General features: G+C 54.6%; 1 protein-coding gene across 2 annotated transcripts; it reads right to left on the reverse strand.

The window, feature by feature from the left end:
• Window positions 1–1,451: 1,451 nt before the first annotated feature.
• CSF1 (colony stimulating factor 1) lies at window positions 1,452–21,669 on the reverse strand. 2 transcript variants are annotated; one of them, XR_004260293.1, is made up of 10 exons: window positions 21,269–21,669; window positions 17,947–18,069; window positions 16,652–16,714; window positions 14,892–15,062; window positions 10,381–10,528; window positions 8,209–9,221; window positions 7,570–7,622; window positions 7,190–7,248; window positions 3,403–3,559; window positions 1,452–3,264 (listed from the first exon to the last, which is right to left on the reverse strand). XR_004260293.1 is itself a non-coding variant. In XM_032249827.1 (9 exons), exons 1-8 carry the CDS (start codon window positions 21,305–21,307, stop codon window positions 7,203–7,205), a joined length of 1,656 nt encoding a protein of 551 aa, XP_032105718.1. In that variant the 5' UTR covers window positions 21,308–21,669; the 3' UTR covers window positions 1,452–3,559; window positions 7,190–7,202. The 2 variants fall into 2 exon arrangements, 1 of the variants encoding a protein (XP_032105718.1); XM_032249827.1 differs by having other exon boundaries at window positions 1,452–3,559.
• Between the last annotated feature and the right edge of the window lie 298 nt (window positions 21,670–21,967).

A 21,967-nucleotide genomic window follows, 5' to 3' on the forward strand; every position in this document is an offset into this window, starting at 1 on the left:
CCACAGAAAGGGGTGACTGAGACACCTGAACACTTAGCCCTGGCCAGATTTACTTGATGCCAATCTTGGCCCTGTAACCTTGGTTCCTAAGTCCAGGGACCTAATCTTTGGGATAGCACTGTCCAGTAGAATTTCCAGAGTGATGCAAATGTTGTGTTTCTGTGCTGTCAAGCATGGAAACCACATGTAGTTACTGAGGCCTTGAAACGTGGATAGCGTAGCTAAGGAACTGAATGTTTACTTTTACTTCATTCTAATTAATTTAAACTTAAATAGCCGCCCTACCTGACAGTGCAGTTATAGATACTTCTTACCCTGGATCACATTTGAATCACTTGAGATGTCTTTTAAAAGTTCTAGGTTGGGCACGGTGGCTCATGGCTGTAATCTCAACACTTTGGGAGGCTGAGGCAGGCTGATCATGAGGTCAGGAGATTCAGACCATCCTGGCCAACATGCTGAAACCCCATCTCTACTAAAAAACAAAAAAGTTAGCAGGGCACGGTGGCACGTGCCTATAGTCCCCACTACTCAGGAGGCTGAGGCAGGGAATCACTTGAACCTGGGAGGTGGAAGTTCCAGTGAGCTGAGATCACGCCACTGCGCTCCAGCCTGCTGACAGAGCAAGATTCTGTCTCAAAAATAAAAAATAAAAAAGTTCTGATGTCTGGTGCCTGAACCTCACTCCTAAGAGTCTGATTCTGTTGATCTAGGTTGGGGCTTGGGGATCAGTATTTTTTTTAAATAACCCAAGTGATGCTCCGATGAGCCAGTGTTGGGAACCACTGATCTGAAGCTGTCTACCACACCCTCAGGGATGGGGAGGCCCCGCTTGTCATAGCTTTGCCCGGGATGTGTGTTCGGGCCTTCAACTGCTCTAGCCGGTCCTAACACCCCTCTCCCCATGGAAAGCCACATCCTCAGTCTCCTCTCCAGCTCCAGTAGGAAGGTCGAGCCCTAATGAGGGCCCTCACACAGACTCCTGGCTAGCAGGGGAGAGCCCTGCTAGCCACATTCACTTCCCAGCCTGGAGACAGGACTCATTCATCTCAGAGCCTGCAAGGACCTAGCCAGCTCCCTCTGCCCTGGCCAGCAGGGCTCAGCAGTCAAGGACCCTTATCCTCGCAGGACCCGGGGTCCCTTGGCCAGAGCCCAACCAGCCATTTGCCCAGGCTGGGCTAGGCTAGGCTAGAGCAGGGGCTGGTGAACAGGCCTGAGGTTTGGCCACTTTCTGCCCTTTTTTCCTAGGAGCAGATATGCAGATGGATGTGTTTGGGACAGCAATAATACAGGAGGTTTTGGTAACAAGACTGAAACTTGGAGATAATCCTCCTCCCCTGTGTACCGTGGAATAAGGCTCTCTAAGCTGGGGTTCATCCAGCAACTGCTGCCTACCCACCCTGATTTTTGCCACCCACACCCCAAAAGCAACTTTTCCAATGACTCATATGGCAGCTTGTGCACTTCTTTTATTATTAAATATATAAGCAGCTTTCTATTTTTTTAAATAGATATTTAAATGACTTTATATAAAATAATTCACCACTTCCAAGTATAAAAACAAAATCTCACAGTACGGGAGCCAATGTCCCCTCTTGGCTTCTCAGAGAACAGAAGGGGTTCCTGAGCAGGTAGCCTGGGGAGACACCAGAGGTGGCTCTGGGGCTCCCTGTTCTCTGATGCCACCAAAAGCAAACAAAGAGCTTCTGCAATGGGTTGGATTGCTTTTTTGGCCTTTAAAATATTATATGTTTAAGGTAGAGGGATGAGGAAGGAGTGCCTTTTTTTGTTTTTTTCTTCCATTTAAAAATATGTGTTTTCTAGCATCAAATATAGAGGCTGTGATGAGAAGGCTAAGCCCCACGTGCAAGTTCACTGCCTTCCCTCAGTTGTCAGCATCAGGGCAGGGGAGGTGGGGCCAGAAGACCCTCACTTTCCTGGGCAGGAAGGGAAGGCCATGGGCCCCACGGCATGCCCAGTTAGGGCAGGGTCTCAGTGGAGGGCCCAGGGCCGCAGGAGAGAAGGCACACAGCAGTACGAAGGAACCAAGGGGCAACTGGCAGCCCTGTCGCCCGTTGGCTAGATCTCAGAGCCACCACCATGGGCTGGCCATGAAGTGGAGGCCCTCCAAGCACTGGAAGCTGAGGCCCGGATCTCCTGGTTCCTCTCCCACCCTGGCTTTCCTGGATAGAGGTGACAGTAGAGGGGCTGGATGAGGGCTGGAGGTCATCACTGCCCACTGAGGTCAGGAAGCAAGAAGGGCAAGAAGAGGATGGGAGCTGGGTGCCAGGCAGGTCGGGCCAGGATGCAGCCCAGCCCAGGGCTCCTGACAGGGACAACCTGCTCGGCTCCAGGCTCCTGGGGCAGCAGGAAAGGACCCTGGGCTGGGAGTGCAGACCCTCCCCTGGCCTCAGGGGTATACCTATATTTCAAAGGCCATCTTCAGTCAGCACTCACCCTGCAGCCTCTCTGTCGGTGCCCTCCCCTCCCTGGCTCTCTCCCACTAGTCCCTTCCCTCTTGGGAATATCAAAGTGCAAGATGCAGAAACCTGGGCAAACAACACAGCCTAAAGACCGGCTCTGGCTGGCAGTCCAGGCGGCTGTCCCACCCCACTCCACCCCGGGGAGTCAAAGGCCAGGTCAGGAGAAGGTCAGGGCGGAGGGGCTCCCCCAGTCAACTGGTGAGACCAGCTCAGTGCCGGAGACTGGGAAGAGGTTGGGGAGTGGAGGATGGATGGATGCTGGCTCATGGATCGATGGAGGCAGGCTTCAGCAGGCAGGTTCAGTGTTCACAGTGCAATGGCGTCCTTCATGAGGGGAGCCTCTGCTTGGCCTCCCAGAGAAGCTCTGGCAGGTGCTGGAGGGAGGAGACGCAGAGGCCAGGCCTTGATCCCCCTCTTGGCATCTTTGGCAGGTCAGGCAGGTCCTGAGGGCAGGGCTGGCCTCCCCTCTGCGCCTGGCAACCAATACAGGGCACTTAGGTGAGCTGAGGGTGTAGACCCCTCAGGCTGTCAGTGCAGACCAGCAGGTCCAGAGGCCTCCTCTTCCCGTCTCTCAGGCTGCACGCCTTTACGGGAAATCAGGCTGACACGGCCCGCCCCACAAACTTCAGAATCCTCTCTCTGGAGACAGGTTCCTGCCTGTCCAGGCCGGGATCCCTTGGCACTAGGCGGGTCCTCTGGGTGCAGGGTTCTTCCACTCCTTAGCATCCACCATGCTCTCCCACAAGCCACAGGCTGGTGGGTCCCTGGCCCAGGTGCTGACCTAGAGGGGGGTGAGAGGAGGGTGCAGCCCCTGAGAGAAGAGGGTTCTGAGCCGGACCCGCCGGCTCAAGCCCATGGGAGCCTCCAGGGCCCACAATAAATAGTGGCAGCACGGGGAGCACCCTCTGGCCTCTCTCACTCAGTCAAGGGTCTGTGGGTTGAGGCAGAGGGGCCCTGGCCTTGCTGCTCTGGTCCAGTCCTGGCAGGCAGGAGCTCTGATGGAGGGCAGACCACATTCCAGGTGGTGGATGCCCCATAATGTCTCCTCCCATGGAGAGACTGTCCTGTGCATCCAGCTGTGGGAGAGAAAGAAAGGCTAGTCAGCAGAGTGGGAGTGCGGGGAGGGTCACTGAGGACATGGGTTGGGAGGCGTGGCATTCCTGTGGGCTCCTGGCGGTGCTGCAGGCGGGACTTCCTTTCCTCCCTTCCCTGGCCTTTCCAGACGCCACAGAGAGACTGGGCGGCTTTCTCTGGCACCAGCCCAGGCCTCTGGCCAGACTGGCCTCACCTCCTACCTCCTCCTGGGGAACCAGGGGCCCCAGTGGAAGATAACGGAGCCCCGGGAGAGGTCTGGGCAGGGCTGGGAAGAGGGTTACTGCTCAAGAAGACAGCTGCGACATGGAGGGATGGGGCACTTGGACCCTCCTCAGGCAGAGTCACCTCATTGACCTTGGTCCAGTGAGCAAAGGGTTATTCCTGCTAACACTAGCAAAGAAGAATCTTTCATTTCTACCTCCACACCATTCATCAGAGAGGAGCATCAAAGATGATGTCCAAGACAATAGGGTGGAGCTAGTTGAAGAGGAAGAACAGGGCCAGAGAGGACAAGTCTGGAGATAGTGCTGGGACAAGGAAATTCCCACACTGCCATTTGGCATGCTGACCCCTAAGCAACCCAGCCCCTCCTGGATGGGCCGAGGGCTTTGCCTCCTGCATCACCCGTGGGAGTCAGGGCCTTGTCCTCTCCCCCTCCACACCCATCCTTGTCCTCTTGCCCAGCATCCTCAGGACACTTTGTTCCCAGAGCAGAAATCCCCTGGATCCCATCCAACAGTTTTTGACTTTGGACTTTGTGTGGAGCCTCCCTCCCAACATCCATAGGCCATACTGGGTAAGGAGGAAAGATGGAACCACAGCCTCTGGCTTCCTGCCCATTCCCATGCTCTGGAGGGCAAGAAGGGGAACCATAAACTGGACATGAGCCATTCTGGGTACAGTCAGGACACAGGCCCTGCTAAGGCCCAGGAGGAGAGAAGGACCTGGTGGGCGAGTTCCAGCCTGCTGCCCCATCTCCCAGCTGCGTAGGGATGAGGGGCTGCTGTCTGCATTTTCTGTGGCTCCAAGTCCCTATCTCAGTCTCTGCCTCTATGCTTCCCTCTCTCACTTCTCTCATCAGAGCAGCAGTCAGTCTAGGAGCTGGCACTCAGTCTCTCCAAGACCACTGGTGCCTGGCCTGGAGACCACTTCAGGGCTGGACCTGCTGAGCCAAGTGGGGTCTGGATGTAGTCCCTGCCCTGGGTTCCCTCTCCGAGTGAAATATTGAGAAGAAGAAGAGGAATACTTGGGACAGGACTGAGAATAAGCAAGTGGGGAAAGGAGGGTTGGTGGGTAGAGGGATGGGACAGAGAGCCAAGACCATGGCAGGGTGTCTGGGAGGGTGGCGACCAGTGGGGAGGGTAGTGTGGCACTGAGCCACCAGCCACCAGTTCTGAGGAGGCCTGGGTCATTTCACAGTCTTTCCAGTGCCCCAGCTGACCCATTCACCCATCTTAGCCCACCCCACTGACAAGGCAGACCCCAGGATTCCAGATATGTTGTTACTGCTGGCTCTTGTCTAAATAAGTTCCCTGGTTTTGAGCATTTGCCAAATTCCCTGTCTCTCTAGAAGGGGCCCAGACCTGTCACTCCACACATGGGAGAGCCCTGTGGCACTGGCTTGCACTTGGTAAAGGTTGTGACTGGAAACTTGAATGGGCCACCCCAGCTAGTCAGCCAACCAACCAGTCAGTCAGGCAATCAGCCAGTCAGTTGGTCAATGGGCTCCCCAAGCAACAGCTGGGCAGTTAGGCAGTTACCAGATGGTTGGTTGGTTAGTCAGTCACCCAGCCAGCTGGTCAACCAGTCAGCCAGAGTCAGTCAGGTAGCTGGTTAACTGGTCAGCTAGAGACTGGTCAGTTAGAGACAGCTGGCCAGGGTCAGTCCGTGAGTCAGCCCTGAAGCACTCAGTCAATATTTATTGCATGTTTGGCAAATATGGAAAGGCCTTCTCTGTAGTAGAACCCAGGATGGACAAAGAAACGCAAAAAAAGTGGAAGATGGTCCCTGCCCTCAAGGGGCTTACAATCTTAGGGATGTGGAATGTACATACACACATAAAATAAGATTTAAAAAAAATATGAACACAACATTCAAATAAGTGCAAATTAATATACTATCAGCCAAATACAAAAGGGCAGGAGGGGCATGACTGAAAGGAGCAGTCACAAGTTGTGGAGAATCCAGGAAGGCTTCCTATTGGGTGGCTGTGGGCTTGGGTGGGAGGGAGAAGATGTGGGCCAGCTCGGGTTGGGGGCCAGGGGTGAGGAACAGTAGGGTCACATCTACATCAACAACATGGGCAAGGAGAACGGCAGCCACTCGTCAATGTGCAGGAGCCACAGCTGGGATGGCTATGAAGATGACAGAATTAGGATTTCAAACAGCTTCAGTAGGCTCGGGTGATGGCAGAAACCAACAAGGTGGCTTTAACAAAGGTGAAATAAACTGCACTTTGGTTAAAAAAGTTAAGTTGTCCAAGTACAGGGTAGAGAAGGTCTGGCTTGACAGAGATTTATGAGAAATGAAACTAGGGGTTTTAATAGACTGCAAGCTCATCATGTAACAGTATGATGCAGTTGTTAAGAAAAAAACTAACGCAATGTTAATCTGCACGAATAGAAGAATACTGTCCATATCAAGGAAGGTAAGAGTCCCACTGTACTCTGAGCTGGTCAGACAACATCTGGAGTACTGTGTCCGGGGCTGGGTGCCACATTTTCAGAGGGACATTGACAAACGAGTGTGTCCAGGATGGTGAGGGGTCTGAAAACCATATCATATAAGGAACGTTTGAGGGACTTGGCTACACTTGGCTTAGAGAATTCTCAAAGGGGACATGGATACCTGACTTAAATATCTGAGGGCTTTCATGGGAAAGGAGGGAAGACCAGTATGGAGGGGGCAGGGAAGCCAGTTTTGCCTCGAACGAGGAAGTTGTTTCTCCCAGTCTGACTGGAAGATGGCATAGGCCGTGGCTAGCACGGGGCTGGCCTGGAACTGGGAGTGTGTGACAGGCAGCTGGCTGGCTCCCTGTAGGGTACATGGAGAGGGGCAGCCCCTTTGGGGTGGAACCCAGGGCCAAATGACCCCTGAGAGCCCTTCCAAGATTCAGGTTCTCTGTCAACATGATCCTAAAAGCAAGGAAGCAGGACTGACCTTGGCTTGGGAGGAGGGCCAGATGGGGGAGTGACCTGGCAAGCCACTGCTGTCAGAGGGGCTTGGCAGCCAAGCTAAGAATGTAGGGCTTGCAGTGGCTGCCACGCAGAGCTACTGAAGATTTCCCCAGGGGGATAAAAACCTCATAAAAGCCACATTTGAAGAAGGGGGGTGTGGTTGCTCTGGGGTTAATGGTGGCAGCAACACCAGAAGCCCAGTGCAGAGGTAACAGTCTCTGGCCTCAGCAGGGTGGATGGAATGGAGGGGTAGAGGAATAGCTGAGGACCTGGAAAGGAGAGGTGGCTGGACCTAGCTGGAAAGGGAACTGGATCGCCCAGAGGAAAGGGAGTCAGTGTGGGGGCCTCAGGGGAATTGGTGTCACCAGCAGGTAAGGGTGACTGGAACAGGGTATAGCTAAGTTTTAGGAGTGGAGATCAAAATCAGAATCTTACCTTAGAGCTCCCTCTACACCGGCAGTTCCACCTGTCTGTCTTCATCCTGAGTCAGGGGGCTGCAGGCAGAGCACAGGTCTGGCATTAGACATCAGCAGAAGCAGGGCAGTAAGGGGACCTTCGACCCTGTAGTTTACCCCTAAGCCCCACACATGCTCTAGGCCCTCTCAGATTGAAAAGACCCAGAACTGCCTAACTCTAAGGAGAAATCAGGAAAAAGCCCAGATGTCTGGGAAAGGAGGGAGCCCTTCTTCTCTACCCACATCCTGTTCCATAGCTCCGTTTCCTCAGAGCCAGTGGGAGAGCCCCACCACCAAGAGGGGAAACAGATCCCAAGCCAGGTCCCCAGTGCCTCCCAGAGCCCTACCACAAGCTCTCACCTGCCCTCTGGCTGCTCCAAGGGAGAATCCACTCTCTGAGGCTCTAGGCGGCTCTGAGAACAGCAAAGAGCATCTCACTGAGGAGTTGGGGAAGGATGGAGATGGGGGTGACCCCATCCCCAGTAAGGGCTGCCCCAGGTATTAATGAGAGGGTTGCAAGAGTCCTCCCAGCTACCTGAAAGTGGGGATCAGTCAGAGGCCCAAGGGAGATTTGTGAGGTCTCTCTGCTGATGGTGCCCCCTCTCCTCTCCCCACGCCCTTGCAGGCTGTTTCCTCTGGGTCCTTCTGCCCCAGGCTCTGCAGAACTCCCACTCGGGGCCCACCCTGACACAGTAACAGGGCGTTGCTCTCCTCCTCCAGCTCCCTGACTGTCTGGTTGTCATCCTGCTGTCAGCCCAAGAATATTCTCTCCCACTCCCTGCTGCTCCAGTCCCTTCCCGTTGACCTTATATCTTAGCCTTCCCAATTCTCAAAGCAGCTCTCCGTTTCCACCTCTGATCCTCTCTGCTGAGCCAGCCCCTATCTCTCTGCATCTGAAGAGCCCAGGCCATGCCCAAGCTGTCCCCCGACCAGCACCCTCACCAGCCTCTGCCCCTGCCCTAAGGGACTGCCTCTTCTTCCTCATGGAGACTTGCTCACCCGCCGCCTCCGCCTGTAGAACAAGAGGCCGCCGACAGCCAGCAAGACCAAGGTGACGCTGGGCACCAGCAGGCCGAAGACAGACTTCAGGAGCTGCAGGCTGGAAGGTTCCTTGGGCTGCCTCTCACGGCCTGTGTCAGTCAAAGGAACAGAGTTAAAACGGGCCAGGGGCCTGGCTGCCCCATCACTTGCTGGTCCTCCTTCCAGCTCTGCCGGGCTCCTCCGATCCCTGGTGCTCCTCCTGCTCTCTAGCCCCTTAAGGGACAGCACGCTGCCCCAGGGGTGTTTTCTGGAAAGCCGTGGCTGAGCAGAGAGGGTGGAGGGGTTGCTGGAGCCTTGGGGGTGTGGTGATGAAATCCTGGGAGAGCCTGGCTCCGGTGGGTCTCTGAGCAGGGAAGATGGACGGTCTGTCTTCTGGGGGGTGTGATTCCAGTCCTGGTCAGTGGGCCTCACGGGCTCCACTCTGGGCAAGGCAGTACCAGTTACATCTGCCAGCTGTTGGCCGTTTGCTGATGCAGGGAGTGGAAAAGATGCTGAGAAGTTGCTGGATCTGGAGGGCTCTGCCTGCATGCTGTCCCCTCCTGGCCTGGAAGGGGAAAGCTCTGTCCCTTGGGGGACAGGACTCTCACTGGGCTCTCCAGAGGCTTCTTCTGGGGCCCAGTTAGTACCCAATGCAGAGTCAAGAATATCCTCCATCCTGGGGTTGAAGGCCCCGACAGAGGGATCAGGCTGTGGTGAGCCACTGATGGTCCCGTCCTTGATAACTGGGGTCTCTGGCGGCTCAAGGCTCTGGCAGGTGTTCCTGGGTGGTCGCTCCTTGGCACTGTCTGGGTCCACCGTGTGCAGGGGCTGCTCGCCAGGCAAGTGGGAGCTGCCCTCAGAGTCATCCCAGGTCAAGCCAGCCCTAGGGGCCGGGGAGGGGGCGAGGGGCTGATGAGGGGAGACAGAGGCCAGGTCACTGCTAGGGATGGCTTTGGGGTACAGGCAGTTGCAATCAGGCTCGGTCACCACATCTGAAAGAACCATAGAGAGAGGGAGAGAGAAAGATGGGGAGAAGATAGAGTCACTAGCATCCAGCACAGCTTTCCCAGAGTGGGGCAAGAGGGGGATATGAGTCTGGGGAGCCTCATCTCCTAGCTCAGCCCTTGGGCTGAGAAGAGGATGGGACTAGAGTGGGCGCTTATGACACAGGGAAGGTGCCGTATGCAGGGTCTCATGGGCAGAGACAAAGAGCAGGGTTGAGATGCACACACTGGGGGTGGGGGAGAAGGAAGACAAGAGAACAGACCGTGCCGGGGTTCCCGCCCAGCCACAGGCCAAGCTAGGGGTGAGCAGCAGCCCGGCCAGGAAGTTGAACAGTTGCCTTCCGGACCAACACAAGACAACCTCAAGCCCCAAAGACACTGGTGTCATGCATAGCCAGGAGCCACACAGCCACAGCCACAGGCAGGAACGGGCTGGGGCTAGAATGCAGCCAAGGCTTGAGGCCTTGGGATTGAAGCAACGAGACTGGACTTGGCCACTGGCAGGTTGCAGGGCCCTAGACGCTGCCTTGAGAAGCAAGGTTGAAGGTAGAAGGGCACGTGTGGTGCGGGACGCAGAGACGAGGACACGCAGTGTACACATGTATGCAGCTGAGCCAGCCCTGGGAGTTCGAATGATGCTCAGACTTCAAATCCAGCCTTGTCCCTTGAGGGAACGCCCAAGGCATCCTGGGGACTTCTGGAGCCAGGGTGTCCCGGTGATTCTCAGCAGAGCTCCTGGTGCAAGGGCCCTGACTCCCAGATGGGTGTCAGCTGTCTCCACAGAACCCCCCACACGTTCAGCCAGCCTGCAGAACCAGTGGGGAAAGCTTCCATACCTACAGGGCTCCCAAGACAGGCTCCCGTTTCCACTCCCTAATCTCAAGGCACCAGCATGCTCCTTCCTGACACCGCCACATGCAGACATATTGTAGGTGTACATGCACACACATGCCAGAGAAGACATGTGCCCAGGACCAGAGGTACATGAAGCCACATATGTACATGGGACAAGCACATTCATGCACACAGGGACACAAGTAGAAGCCAGGCTGCCTCCCCAGGGGTCCCCCCAGCTTCACATCTCGCCGCCCAGTCCCCGCCCCATATGCACCACCCCTGCACACTTGCCGGCGCCTTCCATGCTTACCTTGGCTGAAGCATGCAGCAAAGCTGTCGTTGCAGTTCTTGCTGAAAATATTCCAGTCCTCGTCAAGGAGATTCTTTATTTCATTAAAGACATTCCTGACCTTCTCCAGCAACTGGAGAGGTGTCTCATAGAAAGTTCGGACGCAGGCCTGGAAGGAGATCAGGGCCCCCTTTCATGAGCATGACCATTGGCCCCATGTCTCCATCTTGTCTGCCAGATTCCCTTGGCCTTTTTCACATCTGTCTTCTTTTTCCCTTTTGTTTCCTCCCTCCCCTTTCCCGTTTGCAGCAGATCGAGTCCTGAGGTTATGAGATATGTCGTTCATTCACAGACCCATTCAACACATGTTTATGTGCCAGGCATATGGTAATTACCTGGGAATCATGCAATGAACAAGAGAGAGGTGGTTCCTGGCTGAGTTGGACACTGAGTCCAGCAGGGACTAAACACATTCTTACAAGTGCAGTGAGTCCTGTGAAAAAGTACTGGGCCATCCGATGGTGTGCAACAAGGGGAACTAAACAGGTCCAGGGAGAATTTCCCGAGGAATCAACTAAAAGATGAGCCAGAAAGAGATGGGATTGGAGAGAGCTGTCCAGCCTGCAAGAGCTGCATGTGCAAAGTCCTGAGGCAAGGAAGTGCAGGAAAAGTCCACAGACCAAGAGAAAGCTGTCATGGCTGCAGCACTGCCACCAAGGAGGGGCGTGACAAGAGATTTAAGTGGAGAGAAGTTAGCAAGGGCAGGTCTTGAGGGCCTCAAAGGCCAAGCCCAGATATTTTAGTATTGTCCACAGAGCAAACGGAAAACACCTGAAGGGGTGTTAGGGAGGTGGGCGGTGGCACGATAAGAGTTGAGTTTGAGAAAAATCATCTAGCTGTAGTGAGGCAAAGGAAACAGGGCAGCCGCCAGGGATGCGGGTCCTTTGCTGGCATTGGTGTGTCTTGGAGGGAGGGCTGAGGAGGTCCCAGCGCTGTCTTCTGTGCTGCTCAAGAGACCCAGGCTTCCTACACTTGCCAGAGATCTGAGAAGCTGCACCATCCTAGGTCTTCTTCCACCTCTCAAGCTGCCCCTTTCGTCTCCTTACCAAGCTCCTCTTCTCCTGATGTCCAAATGCTGCCATCCCTCAGGGCTCACTCCCAGACCCACCTCTCCTTTCCTACCAGGCCATGCCACCCATGCCCACAGCTTCATCCAGGGCCTAACTGCCACAGAATCACAAATACCAAGTTTTCCCTTAAACTGAGCTTCACAGGGGAGAACCATGGGCTTCACTAGGCTGTGAAGTCCTTGAAGGCATCAGCACATACCCCTGGCCTGTGCACAGTCGGCCCTTAAGAAATGTTCACCAGCTAGATGTATGAATGACAAGACTGGGCTTAGCTCCATCGCTCACCAGCCAGGTGCCAGTGACCAAATAAACAGCCAGTTTGGGCTAATTTTCTCATCTATAAATTCAAAACAATAACTTCTTCCAGGCTCTCCCCAGGGCTGCCGTAAGGAAGGTGAGTTGGCTCTCTTGCCTCTTTCTTCATAAACCTGCCTCCCTCCCAGCCCACCTCATACTTCACAGAGAACACAGGAGTCCTCCGACAGAAAGCTCTCCCTGATACCCACCTGTCTCAAGGGAGGACGTGCCTTTCATCCTCAGGAGCTCCAAATCCCTCCTCTGTCTTCTAGAGAGACTTGCTAGGGGCTAGCTCCTCCAGCTTCACCTGCCTCTCTCTCCTGGAGCCTGCCCCTCAGCATTCACACCTGTCTATGGGTGAATATCCAAGGGGTCATAGCCATCAGTGGACAGCTGCTTAAGATGCAGATTCCTGGGGTCACTCTGTTTTGGTTTTTTTTTTTTGAGACAGAGTCTCATTCTTGTCAGCTAGGCTGGAGTGCAGCGGCACAATCTCAGCTCACTGCAAACTCCACTTCCTGGGTTCAAGTGATTCTCCTGCCTCAGCCTCCTGAGTAGCTGGGATTACAGGCATGTGCCACCATGCCCAGCTAATTTTAGTATTTTTAGTAGAGATGGGTTTCACCATGTTGACCAGACTGGTTTCAAACTCTGGACCTCAGGTGATCCACCTGCCTCGGCCTCCCAAAGTGCTGGAATTACAGGTGTGAGCCACCGTGGCCAGCCCTACAGCCTCTCTTAATTCAGTGTACCAGGCTCTCTAGGGTTGTGTCCTGGGAATACACATTTCAACACATTCCCCAAGTGACTCTTAGGATCTTAATGTTGGAAAACTGCAGATTTAATATCTCTCTTATTAAAATATTTTTTCCTGGCCAGGTACAGTAACTCACATCAATAATCCCAGCACTTTGGCAAAGGCAGAGAGATTACTTGAGCCTGGGAGTTTGAGATCAGCCTGGGCAACATGGCAAAAGACTATCTCTACAAAAAATAGCTAGGCATAATGGGGTGTGCCTGTTGTCCCAGCTACTCAGGAGACTGAGGTCAGAGGATCAATTGAGCCTGGGAGGTTGAGGCTGCAGTGGGTCGTGATTGTGCCTCTGAACTTCAGCCTGGGTGACAGAATGAGACCCTGTCTCAAAAAAAAAAAGTTCTCCTTCAATCATACACCCCCTCTAGCTGCATCTCATTTTCTGCCCCTACTAGGATTCAGGTTCTTCCACAGCGGTGCCTCTACTTCCTTTCTATTCACGCTGATCCGGCACCTGTGACGCATTGCCAAGTCCGATGGACAATTCCAGCCCGCACCTTGCTTGAGTTCTCAACCCTTCTTTATGAAGTCCCATCACTTTTTCCATGCCGGAACCCAGTGTACCAGCTCTGCACTCTCCTTCTTTCCCTCCCAACTTTAGGCTGCTCCTTGCCGGGTCCCCATCCTCCGCCTGCCCTGGGTTCCTGGGCCTGCTTCTCTCCTCACAGTGGGCAGTGCTGTCCAGCCCCATGGCTTCACAGAGGAGCCACACACCCATGCCTCTGAGATCTGTGCATCGCCGGTCACACTGAAGGCCCGCATGTCCGGCGGCCTGCTTGATGTCTCCGCTCACCATCTCATGAGCACCTCACGTCTGCTGTGCCCCAGACTGAACTCCCGTCTTGCCTCAAACTTGCTCTGCCCACAGATCGTCCCCATGTCAGCATCATTAGAATATTCAGGTGCTCAAGACAAAAACCATCCTTGGCTCTTCCTTTCCCTCAGCCTCTCACATCCACTGCACATGCCAAGTCTTGTTGATTCTGCCCCCAAACCCATGTCCAGTCCACTTGCCTCCACCTTCGCTGTACCACCCTGGTCCAAGCCGCCAATATGTCCAGCCTAGACTCCCACCTTCTGCTGGTCTCTCAGCCTCCCTTCCTGCCCCCTATGGTTTATGCTCCACACAGCAACCAGGTCAGTCTTATAACCTGAAATTAAGCCAAGTGCCTGTTCACAGTGGCTTCCCTCACACTTAAGACAAAATCCCACATCTCTAAGACCACAAATGATCTGGCTCCTACCATCTCTCCTCTCCCTCCTTCACTTCCCACACTCTGGCCGTGCTGATAACCCTTTGGGTCCCTGAATGTGCACTTTCCTGTTTGATCACCTTAGGGCTTTGTGCATAGCTTTTCCTGTTCCAGGATGTTCTTCTAGCCTTGTTGCTTTCAACTCTTACTCATCTTTGGAGCTCAGATTAATATTTGCTGACTCAGAAGCCTTCCTTGTCTCTGTTTCCCCAACTCCGTGGAAGTCCGTCTTCTTAGGAGACTTGCTGGGGGTTAGCTCCTCCAGCTTCACCCGCCCTCCCTCCTGGAGCCTGCACCTCAGCATTCACATCTGTCTGCAGGTGAATATCCGAGAGCGTCATAACCATCAGCGGGACAGCTGCTTAAGATGCAGATTCCCCGTTGCTTTCCCTGAGCCCTGCAAAGTCTTCCTTATCTCTTCTTCCCCAACTCCATGGAAGTCTGAGTTCCCGTTGCGCTCCCTGAGCCCTACAAGCTTCTTGTTCCCAGCTCGCTCCTCCACCTCTTCGGGTCATCTCATCCCTGGTTTACTCTTCTCCAACGCAGTTACTGCCATGCTACATATTGTATATTTTACTTATATATTTTGTTAACTGTCTCACCCCCACCCCCAAATGTAAGCTCCGGGAATGCAGGGATTTTTGTCTGTTTTGATCACAGCTGTTTCCTGGTGTCTAGAACAGTATCTGGTACACAATAGGCACTCAATAACTGCTTGCTGTTGGAATGAACAGTCCTTATAGTTTGCAATTCTATTTACTGGTGTCATGGTTTGTTTAACAGCTGCCAACCTCACTTGACTATAAGCTACATGAGGCAACACCAGGTATTTGTTGCTCACAGTGACATCATCAGGATCCAGCATGATGCCTTGTGCCTCCTGCCCAGTAAAGGTTGGGGGCATGACACATGAATGACAGTGAGCAGGCAATGGCATGAGGCGAGGTGAGCGAACGTACTCTCTGCCTGTGGATAGAGCAGCACCTCCACAGCCGCCTCTGCCCTCACTCAGTGCTCTTGGCCCCAGGGCTCTCCTACCTTGTCATGCTCCTCATAATCCGTGGTAAAGCAGCTGTTCAGCCTCAAAGAGAGTTCCTGCAGCTGCGTGACGGCGATGGCATTGGGGGTGTTGTCTCTGAAGCGCATGGTGTCCTCCATTATGTCTTGTATCAGGAGAAATGCCTTCTTAAGATAGCACACCTGATCTTTCTGAAAAACAGCAAGCTGGGCTTATGGCCTGGCCACTGTGGCCTGGGAACCCCCAACCCCAGGTAGATGGAAGGCTGCAGCTTGGCTTCCTCCTGCTCCCAGGGGAGGGACCACACCACACCAGCAACAAGGAGAATGCTGCCCTCGGCTTGCCCGTCTCTCTCTCTTTGGGATCCAGCACTATTGGAGATTGGGTTACAGTGAAGGAAACGTGGATTCTGATTAGAGAGTCCTCTGGGTTTCTAGAATATGAGGCTTTAATCAGGACGGATGTACATAGGGAAGGTGGACTCCAGGGAACTCTCCCACCCCGCCTTTTTTTTGGCCCCTCTTGGCTTGCTTTCACAAGTCTTTTACCATATGGCCCCTTCAAATCCTCTGGGACATAGGGGTGCTGAAGATTATCTCATGGTCCAAAGAATAACCTCTGTGTTTTGTCTCCCTAAAGAGCTGGTGATTGCCTTGAAGACAGACTCTGCTTTAGCTCCCTACCCCCAGCACCCAGTCCAGTAGGTTCCTAGAAAATGCTAGTTAAGGCATGAGCGTTAGAGCAAGCGAGTGAGTGAATAAAATACTGAGGTTATTGTTTGGACCATGAGGTGTTCTCCAGTCCTAACAGAGGTGCATATGGGTCCGGTATGTGGAAGCTCAGAGACAGGAGCAACTTCTGGGTACCACAGCAGTTTTGCATGAGGCATAAAGATGAATAGATGTGGAATAATGATGAGGAGGCAGTTGGAAAGGCGTAAGAGTCATTGGGAAGAGCTTGTGCAAAGGATGCGAGGCAGGAAGGAGCAGGGAATGGGGAGGTGGTGGACAGGCTTGTGTGGTGGAGAATGGCTAGGCCTGGTGTAACCCAGACTAGACAACCTTGGCTTTCTTCTGGAGTGATGGGGGCCCTGATGTTTTTGGGTGAGGGAGGTAAAGGCAGCAGGTTGTGGTTTCAGGAAATTCCCCCTAGTGGTGAGATGAGGAGTGAACCGGAAGCAGGGAGACCAGTTAAGAGGCTCCTGAAATTGTCCAAGCAACTGATTGAGGGGTGAAGGTGGGGATGGAGGAGACAGAACCCAGAGATGCTGGGAGGCAGAACCACCAACGCTTGGTGGCTGGTTAGGTATGGGGCAAGTCCAGGAAGGGCTGGACTGCCTCCCTGCCTTCTCATTGGCCTGGTGAAGAGAAGTGACATCCTTAAGTGAAGCATGAGACTCGGAAGAAGTACTGATTTGCCTCAGGCCCTACAGCCAACCTGCCTGGATTCACATCAGACCTCTACCACCTGCTAGCTATGCTCTTTCACCTCTCTGTGGGTAATAAACAGTATTTGTGTACCACATCGTGGTACTGTCAGGACTAAATCAGAAAAGTGCTTGGCACCTAGTGAGCACTTGTTATGTATCAGGCCAGGAGAAGGGAATGGCAGGGGACTTGAGCCCTGGATCCCAGCACCCTATAATTGAGCACCCACAGATCCTCACACTCTCACCCTTTCCAGCTCTAGGCATTCTGCTGCTTTCATGCTGCCCCACACACCCCACCCTGAGAGGTGCATGCAGGCTGGTGCGTGGATTCTGTAAACAGCCATCACTTACCAGCTGTTCCTGGTCTACAAACTGAAAGACAATTTGGCATGAGGTCTCCATCTGACTGTCAATCTGCAAGAGAGAGCAGGCCAGCAATTGCAGGATGTCTATAGCTTGACTCAGCTTTCGTCAGAATGGGACCTTAGCTTCTGGGTGGATTAGGGTATCAATACCATCCCTGCTAACCACATGTGGAAAGACAGAGTCAAGTCTAGAAGACCAGTGCCCTCCAGATGCCCAGGGGAAGGCTGTAGAAAAACAAGTCTCCTCCTTCCACCTATCACCCCAGGAAATCTGACAAATGCCAGTTTGTTTTAAGAAAGAAATGTCTATAGGAGAATACAGGATATAATCTTGCCTGGGAGGTAGTGAGCACCCTGTCATTGCAGGAATTCAAGCAGAGGCTGGATAAGCTCTGGGGGTTGAATATCTGTAGGGGTTGGAGCTGGATGCCCTTAAAGCCCTCTTTAGCCCCAGAGCAGTAGTTCTGTGTTTTAAGCCTCAGAGAATGTGGGGCTCTTGGTCTCCCTTGGGTTGCTATAGCAGCTGCATGCAGGAGAAGTAGTGTTGGGGCAAGAGAGGCAGAAGGCACAGCCCACAGAAGCTCAAGCCCTGGAGCTGGCCTTAGCCAGTGATGCCCCACCCTGCCTGGCTGGCCAGAGGGATGGTAAATTCCCGCTAAGCAGGACAGCAGCCATGACAGCAACCTCTGTCTGCCTGGCTGGACCACGTATGAGCCTGATTAGAATGAGATATGGGCTCCTTCATGGCCCAGATGAGCAGGCTATCCCAGCCTCAGGGCATGGGCAAGAGCCAGGGAAGTGAGGGTGGAAGGCTGGGAGTTAGGCAAGAGCCTCTTCTCCAAATCTGGGTGGGGCTCTGATGCCAGACTGGCGCCACATATGAGCATCCAGGAGCTGGATGCAACATCTGGACACAGCAGGCTGACTGGGCTAGCTTCCCAGAGGAGGTATCCCGTTGAGGGACAGCAGACCTCAGACGCCTTTTCAGAGTCAGTGGTTGATGTTCCTGGGCAATCACTAATCCAGGCAAGCAGATGGAAGCCCACCCCATTCACTGCCTGCAGGGCAGTCAGAGAGGGCTTCAGGGGTGGGGAGACCAGAGGTCCTAACTTTGGGAAGGTTAGCAGAAGGTCTCACCAGTGGAGCTAGTGGGAACCACAAGCAATGTCCTGCACTGCCCTACGTTCCTGCCTGCAACCCCTCTCTTTGACCTGCTCCCTGGCTCCTGCCTCCATTTCCCCAGTGGGGAGATGGTTGAATAAAGCATGGCCACACACTCACCAGCTGCTGCAGAGACTGCAGGTGTCCACTCCCAATCATGTGGCTACAGTACTCCGACACCTCCTCGGTGATACTCCTGCTCGCCAGGAGACAGACCAACAACAGCAGGGAGCCCAGCCATGTCTATGACAGAGAGGGTGTCATTTCTCCCCAGATCTCACTCTCCCCAGTTAAGCCCCATGCCCTGCTCAGAGCAGAAAACAAAGGCCTCATACCTACAATGCTGCAAGCTCTGCCCCTTACCCCAGGATACAGCATCCCCCAAATCCAGCTTTCCCAGGATTTCTAACAGTCACAGCACAATCTTGTTCTCCCATGAAAACAACCCAAATGTCACCTTCTCCAAGAAGCCTTCTCAGATTAAGCCAAACCTAACTATACATTGAACTAATAGTGACACAGATGGTGTGCCTACCAGTTTAAATTTTAATTACACAGGAAGCTCGAGGGGAGGACTTGCCTCTACCCATTTTTTCCTTCTCTGCAACATCAACACTGAGCCAAGCAGTTTTTGAACTGCCCTCAAGTTCACGTTCAGGCACCCGCTTTCAGATGGCCAGCCAGAGACAGCTCCCCTGGGCTCAGTACTTCCTTCCACCTGGTTTCATGCAGATCTGGCTTTGCCACTGGAAAAACTGTGGGATCAAACTCAGTCTCACTGGGATCAAACTCATCCCTTGCCAGAGACCTCTTGGAGCCCTGGGTGTGTGTTTCAAAAGGAGCCCAACTGATTAATCAGAGGCACCAGTGCCAGTTCTGGGCCATCCCTTGCCTGGCACCCTGTTTGAGCACCATCAGGCTTTTCCTCCAGCTAACTGCCTTTTATGATGGCAGGGAAGTTTTCTGAGACCCCTCTCCTCTCCAAGCACCCACGTGGCCCAGTAGTTGCTCATCCCCAGAGTGATGGAACTGGCTCCTAACGCTCTGTCTTTCCCCTTCCTTCTTCTCTTCCTCCTCTTAAATGAGGTCTCCTCATCCCTATCCCTGGCCCTATTGTCTCTCCTTCTTCAGCCAAAAGCAGAGGGACTCGGCCTTTCTTTCTTCAGCTTGAGGTTGCCTCCTGAGAGCTCCCAAACCTCCTGGAAGCTAATGCCCTCAGATTCAGGGAAATGATGGCAGGGTGGGGTTAGGCTTGACACTTTCCTGGACTATGGGCTTTGCCTCAATAATCCAGATGATGAGACAAATACTGCAGATTAGTAGCTCACTGGAAAAACACAAGGACGCTATGAAACAGCCCACAACAATGTGCTAAGCTACATGTCACTAAAAGCCCAAATGCTGGCCAGCTGTTATGAGGAGGAGAGCCCAGCTCTGGCTGGGCTATCAGGGAGACTGCAGAGAGCAGGGACCTCAGTGAGGCCTTGAAAGATGGGGAGAAGCTGATGGCAGGAGAGGGGTGGGAGGCATGGAAGGAAGAGGTACAGGTTGGTTTAATACCAGTCAACACAGGGACTGTGAGGTCCTGGCTGATCTGAGGGAGGGAAAGTGTGGAAGAAGGGGACAGTCATGGGGCTGGGGGGACTTCAGGCTCAGTTGGGGAGGTTGCCCTGGGTGGGAACAATGGCCCAGGTTCTCAGAAACCTTAGGTTCAGGAACGATTGGATGAAACTGGGCCACTAGGGTACATCTGCCCAGGCTGGCTGCCACTGAGGCTCTGGAGTGAATGGTATGGACGAAAGGGACTGCTCGGGAAGACAGCCTCCCTGGAGGCACTTCCAGACACTGATGCTTGAGGATAGCAAGGTGAGGGCCATGCTTAACTCCAAGGGCTGCCTGGTTTTGGTGACATTTCAGGCATCAGTTGGGGGAGAGCGCAGCCACCACATGAGAGGCTGACTTTGAAAGTGGTCAGTGGGGATCCCCCTGGACCTGGGGCCTCCACTCTGCTTCCAGAGGATCTGGACAGGCAGCAGGGGGACTAACACTCTGGCTTGCATCTGGCTGAGCAGGCTCTCCTCTGACTGCTTCTTCCTCCCATCCCTAGCCCTGGCCTGCTCCCTCCCATCCCTGCTCCCTGGGGAGCAGCCCTCTGAAGGAATCTCCACTGCAGGTTCAGAGATGCTAGGACACCTCAGCCCAGCTGTCCAGCCTCCTCTGCCACCCATCCTGTTCCAGTCCATCTTACCCGGAAGCAAGGCCTCTGGAGAGACCTGGCAGGACCCTGCCCTTGGACTTCCCCTGTCTAAACACAGCCCCCTTGTCGTCCTCTTCTTTCCTCATGGTCTCCCCTTCAGCCCTGAAGCTTTGCTTCACTGCCTATGGCTAACCCTTCTCCTTCCCCTCTCAGCCCTATCTCCCCTCTCTCAGTGGGGCACGGTCCCTTATGGACCCACTCTTCCCTTTCTCTCTCACCTCACCTGCAACCCTTTCTCCTCTACCAGCAAATAATTCTCTGCTCTTTTTCCCCCAGGTTTCTCCTCTCATTTTCTCCCAGGGCTCCCCAGAAGCAATCCCATTATGAGCCCCCTGGCTGGTCATTCACAGTGCCACCCCCACTTTCTATGGCCGAAGCTGCTACTGACACAGTTGGGAAGGGCATCCCCTGCGCAGTCAGGAGCAGACCCCGCCCCTGGCCACAGCTCTGCAGCACCAAACCCTCTCTCCATTCCTCCTGCACAACAAACCACCACAAAGCCCAGGATCTCCCCAGTCGCTGAAACCAGAATTTGCAAGATAAAGGGATTCTGAGCTAGCCCCAAGTTACCCCAGGGGGGCAGTTTGCTGTTGCAGCAACCCCCTCGCCAACCCCCAAACAGCCACCCTAGTCACCTGCCTGTGGGCTGGAACAAGCAGTGGTTTGCCCCCTCCATCCCTCTGCCAGCAAGGCCCTGGCATTCTATAAGTTGGTTGACCCCCTGAACTTTCCCCGTCCAGAAGTACCCACTCCCCAGCAGGGCCTTGGAAGCACGTGTGTGGCCGTTGAGGAAGGTGCCCACGGAGGAAGGCACACACTCAGCTCACAGCCACTCCACCTCTGCCTTGGTGGTGGTGGGTAGGGAGAGAGGCAGGACATCCTGGCTGAGTGGGGCCTCCTGCCTGCGGGTGGCACAGCGTTCCCCTCCGTGCAATGGGGGTGAGCAGCCTTCCCTTTCCCAGGGAAGTCCGGCAATGCCGGGTGCAGCTGCCGGGACGCCACCAGCCTCCGCCCAGGCGCCAGGGGCCCAGTCCGTGCACAACGGCGGTTCGTCGGCGGCAGGAACGCTGAGCCAGTGTAGCCGGTGCGCCCAGGCTCTCAGCTCCAAGCTGCCGCTCCCCCCAAGCTGGCCGCCGAGCCCCCGCCCCAGTCCATCCAGGGCCCCACGCCGCGGCAGCCGCTTACCGTGGGAGGGCAGTGCCCGGCGGCACCCGGCGCGGTCATACGGACAGCTGGGTCCCGGCCGGGGGCGTCGTCGCCCTTGCTCGCTCGCTGGCCGCTGCCGAGTGGGCGCCCCGGCCGAGGGCCGCGCCGCTGTCCAGGGATGCGGAGAGCGGCTCCCGCGTGGAGAGGACCCAGGCGAACTTTCACTTTCCTCGGGCCGAACTTCACTAGCCAGCCCTCGGCACAGCCTTTTAAGTCGAGCGTGGGGGCATGTGGTTTATGGGAAATCACCCTGGTCAGGCGCCAGCGCAGACACACACACGGACTGAGACAGACACACACACGCACTGACAGTGACACACATACGCACTGACACAGACACACATACTCCAGAGGCCCACTCAGCAGCCACCCCCACCTTCTCCCTCCGCCCCCCACCCTCCCGCCGGCCGGGCAGGCTCCCGAGTCTCCCCAGTCACCGTCTGTCTTCTGCGCAGCCTTTCCAAGCCTTCAGCAAAAGAGCGCGGGCTCCACCGAGTCCCCACCCTGCCTTCCCCGCGCCTTCCACGGATCCAGCCTTTCCTTCTGCGCTCTCCAGGCCACCCTGTGCTAGCTCTCTATGACTGTCCCGAGGGACTTTCCCTCCAGGCCTGAAAATCCCTAAATCTTAGCAGCAAATGGACTGAGAGCAGGGAAAAGTACTGAGAAGGGAAGGAAATC

This window comes from Sapajus apella, unplaced genomic scaffold (assembly GCF_009761245.1).
Source record: "Sapajus apella isolate SASKATOON/1434 unplaced genomic scaffold, GSC_monkey_1.0 scaffold69, whole genome shotgun sequence".
In the NCBI taxonomy this organism is placed as follows: Eukaryota; Metazoa; Chordata; class Mammalia; order Primates; family Cebidae; genus Sapajus; species Sapajus apella.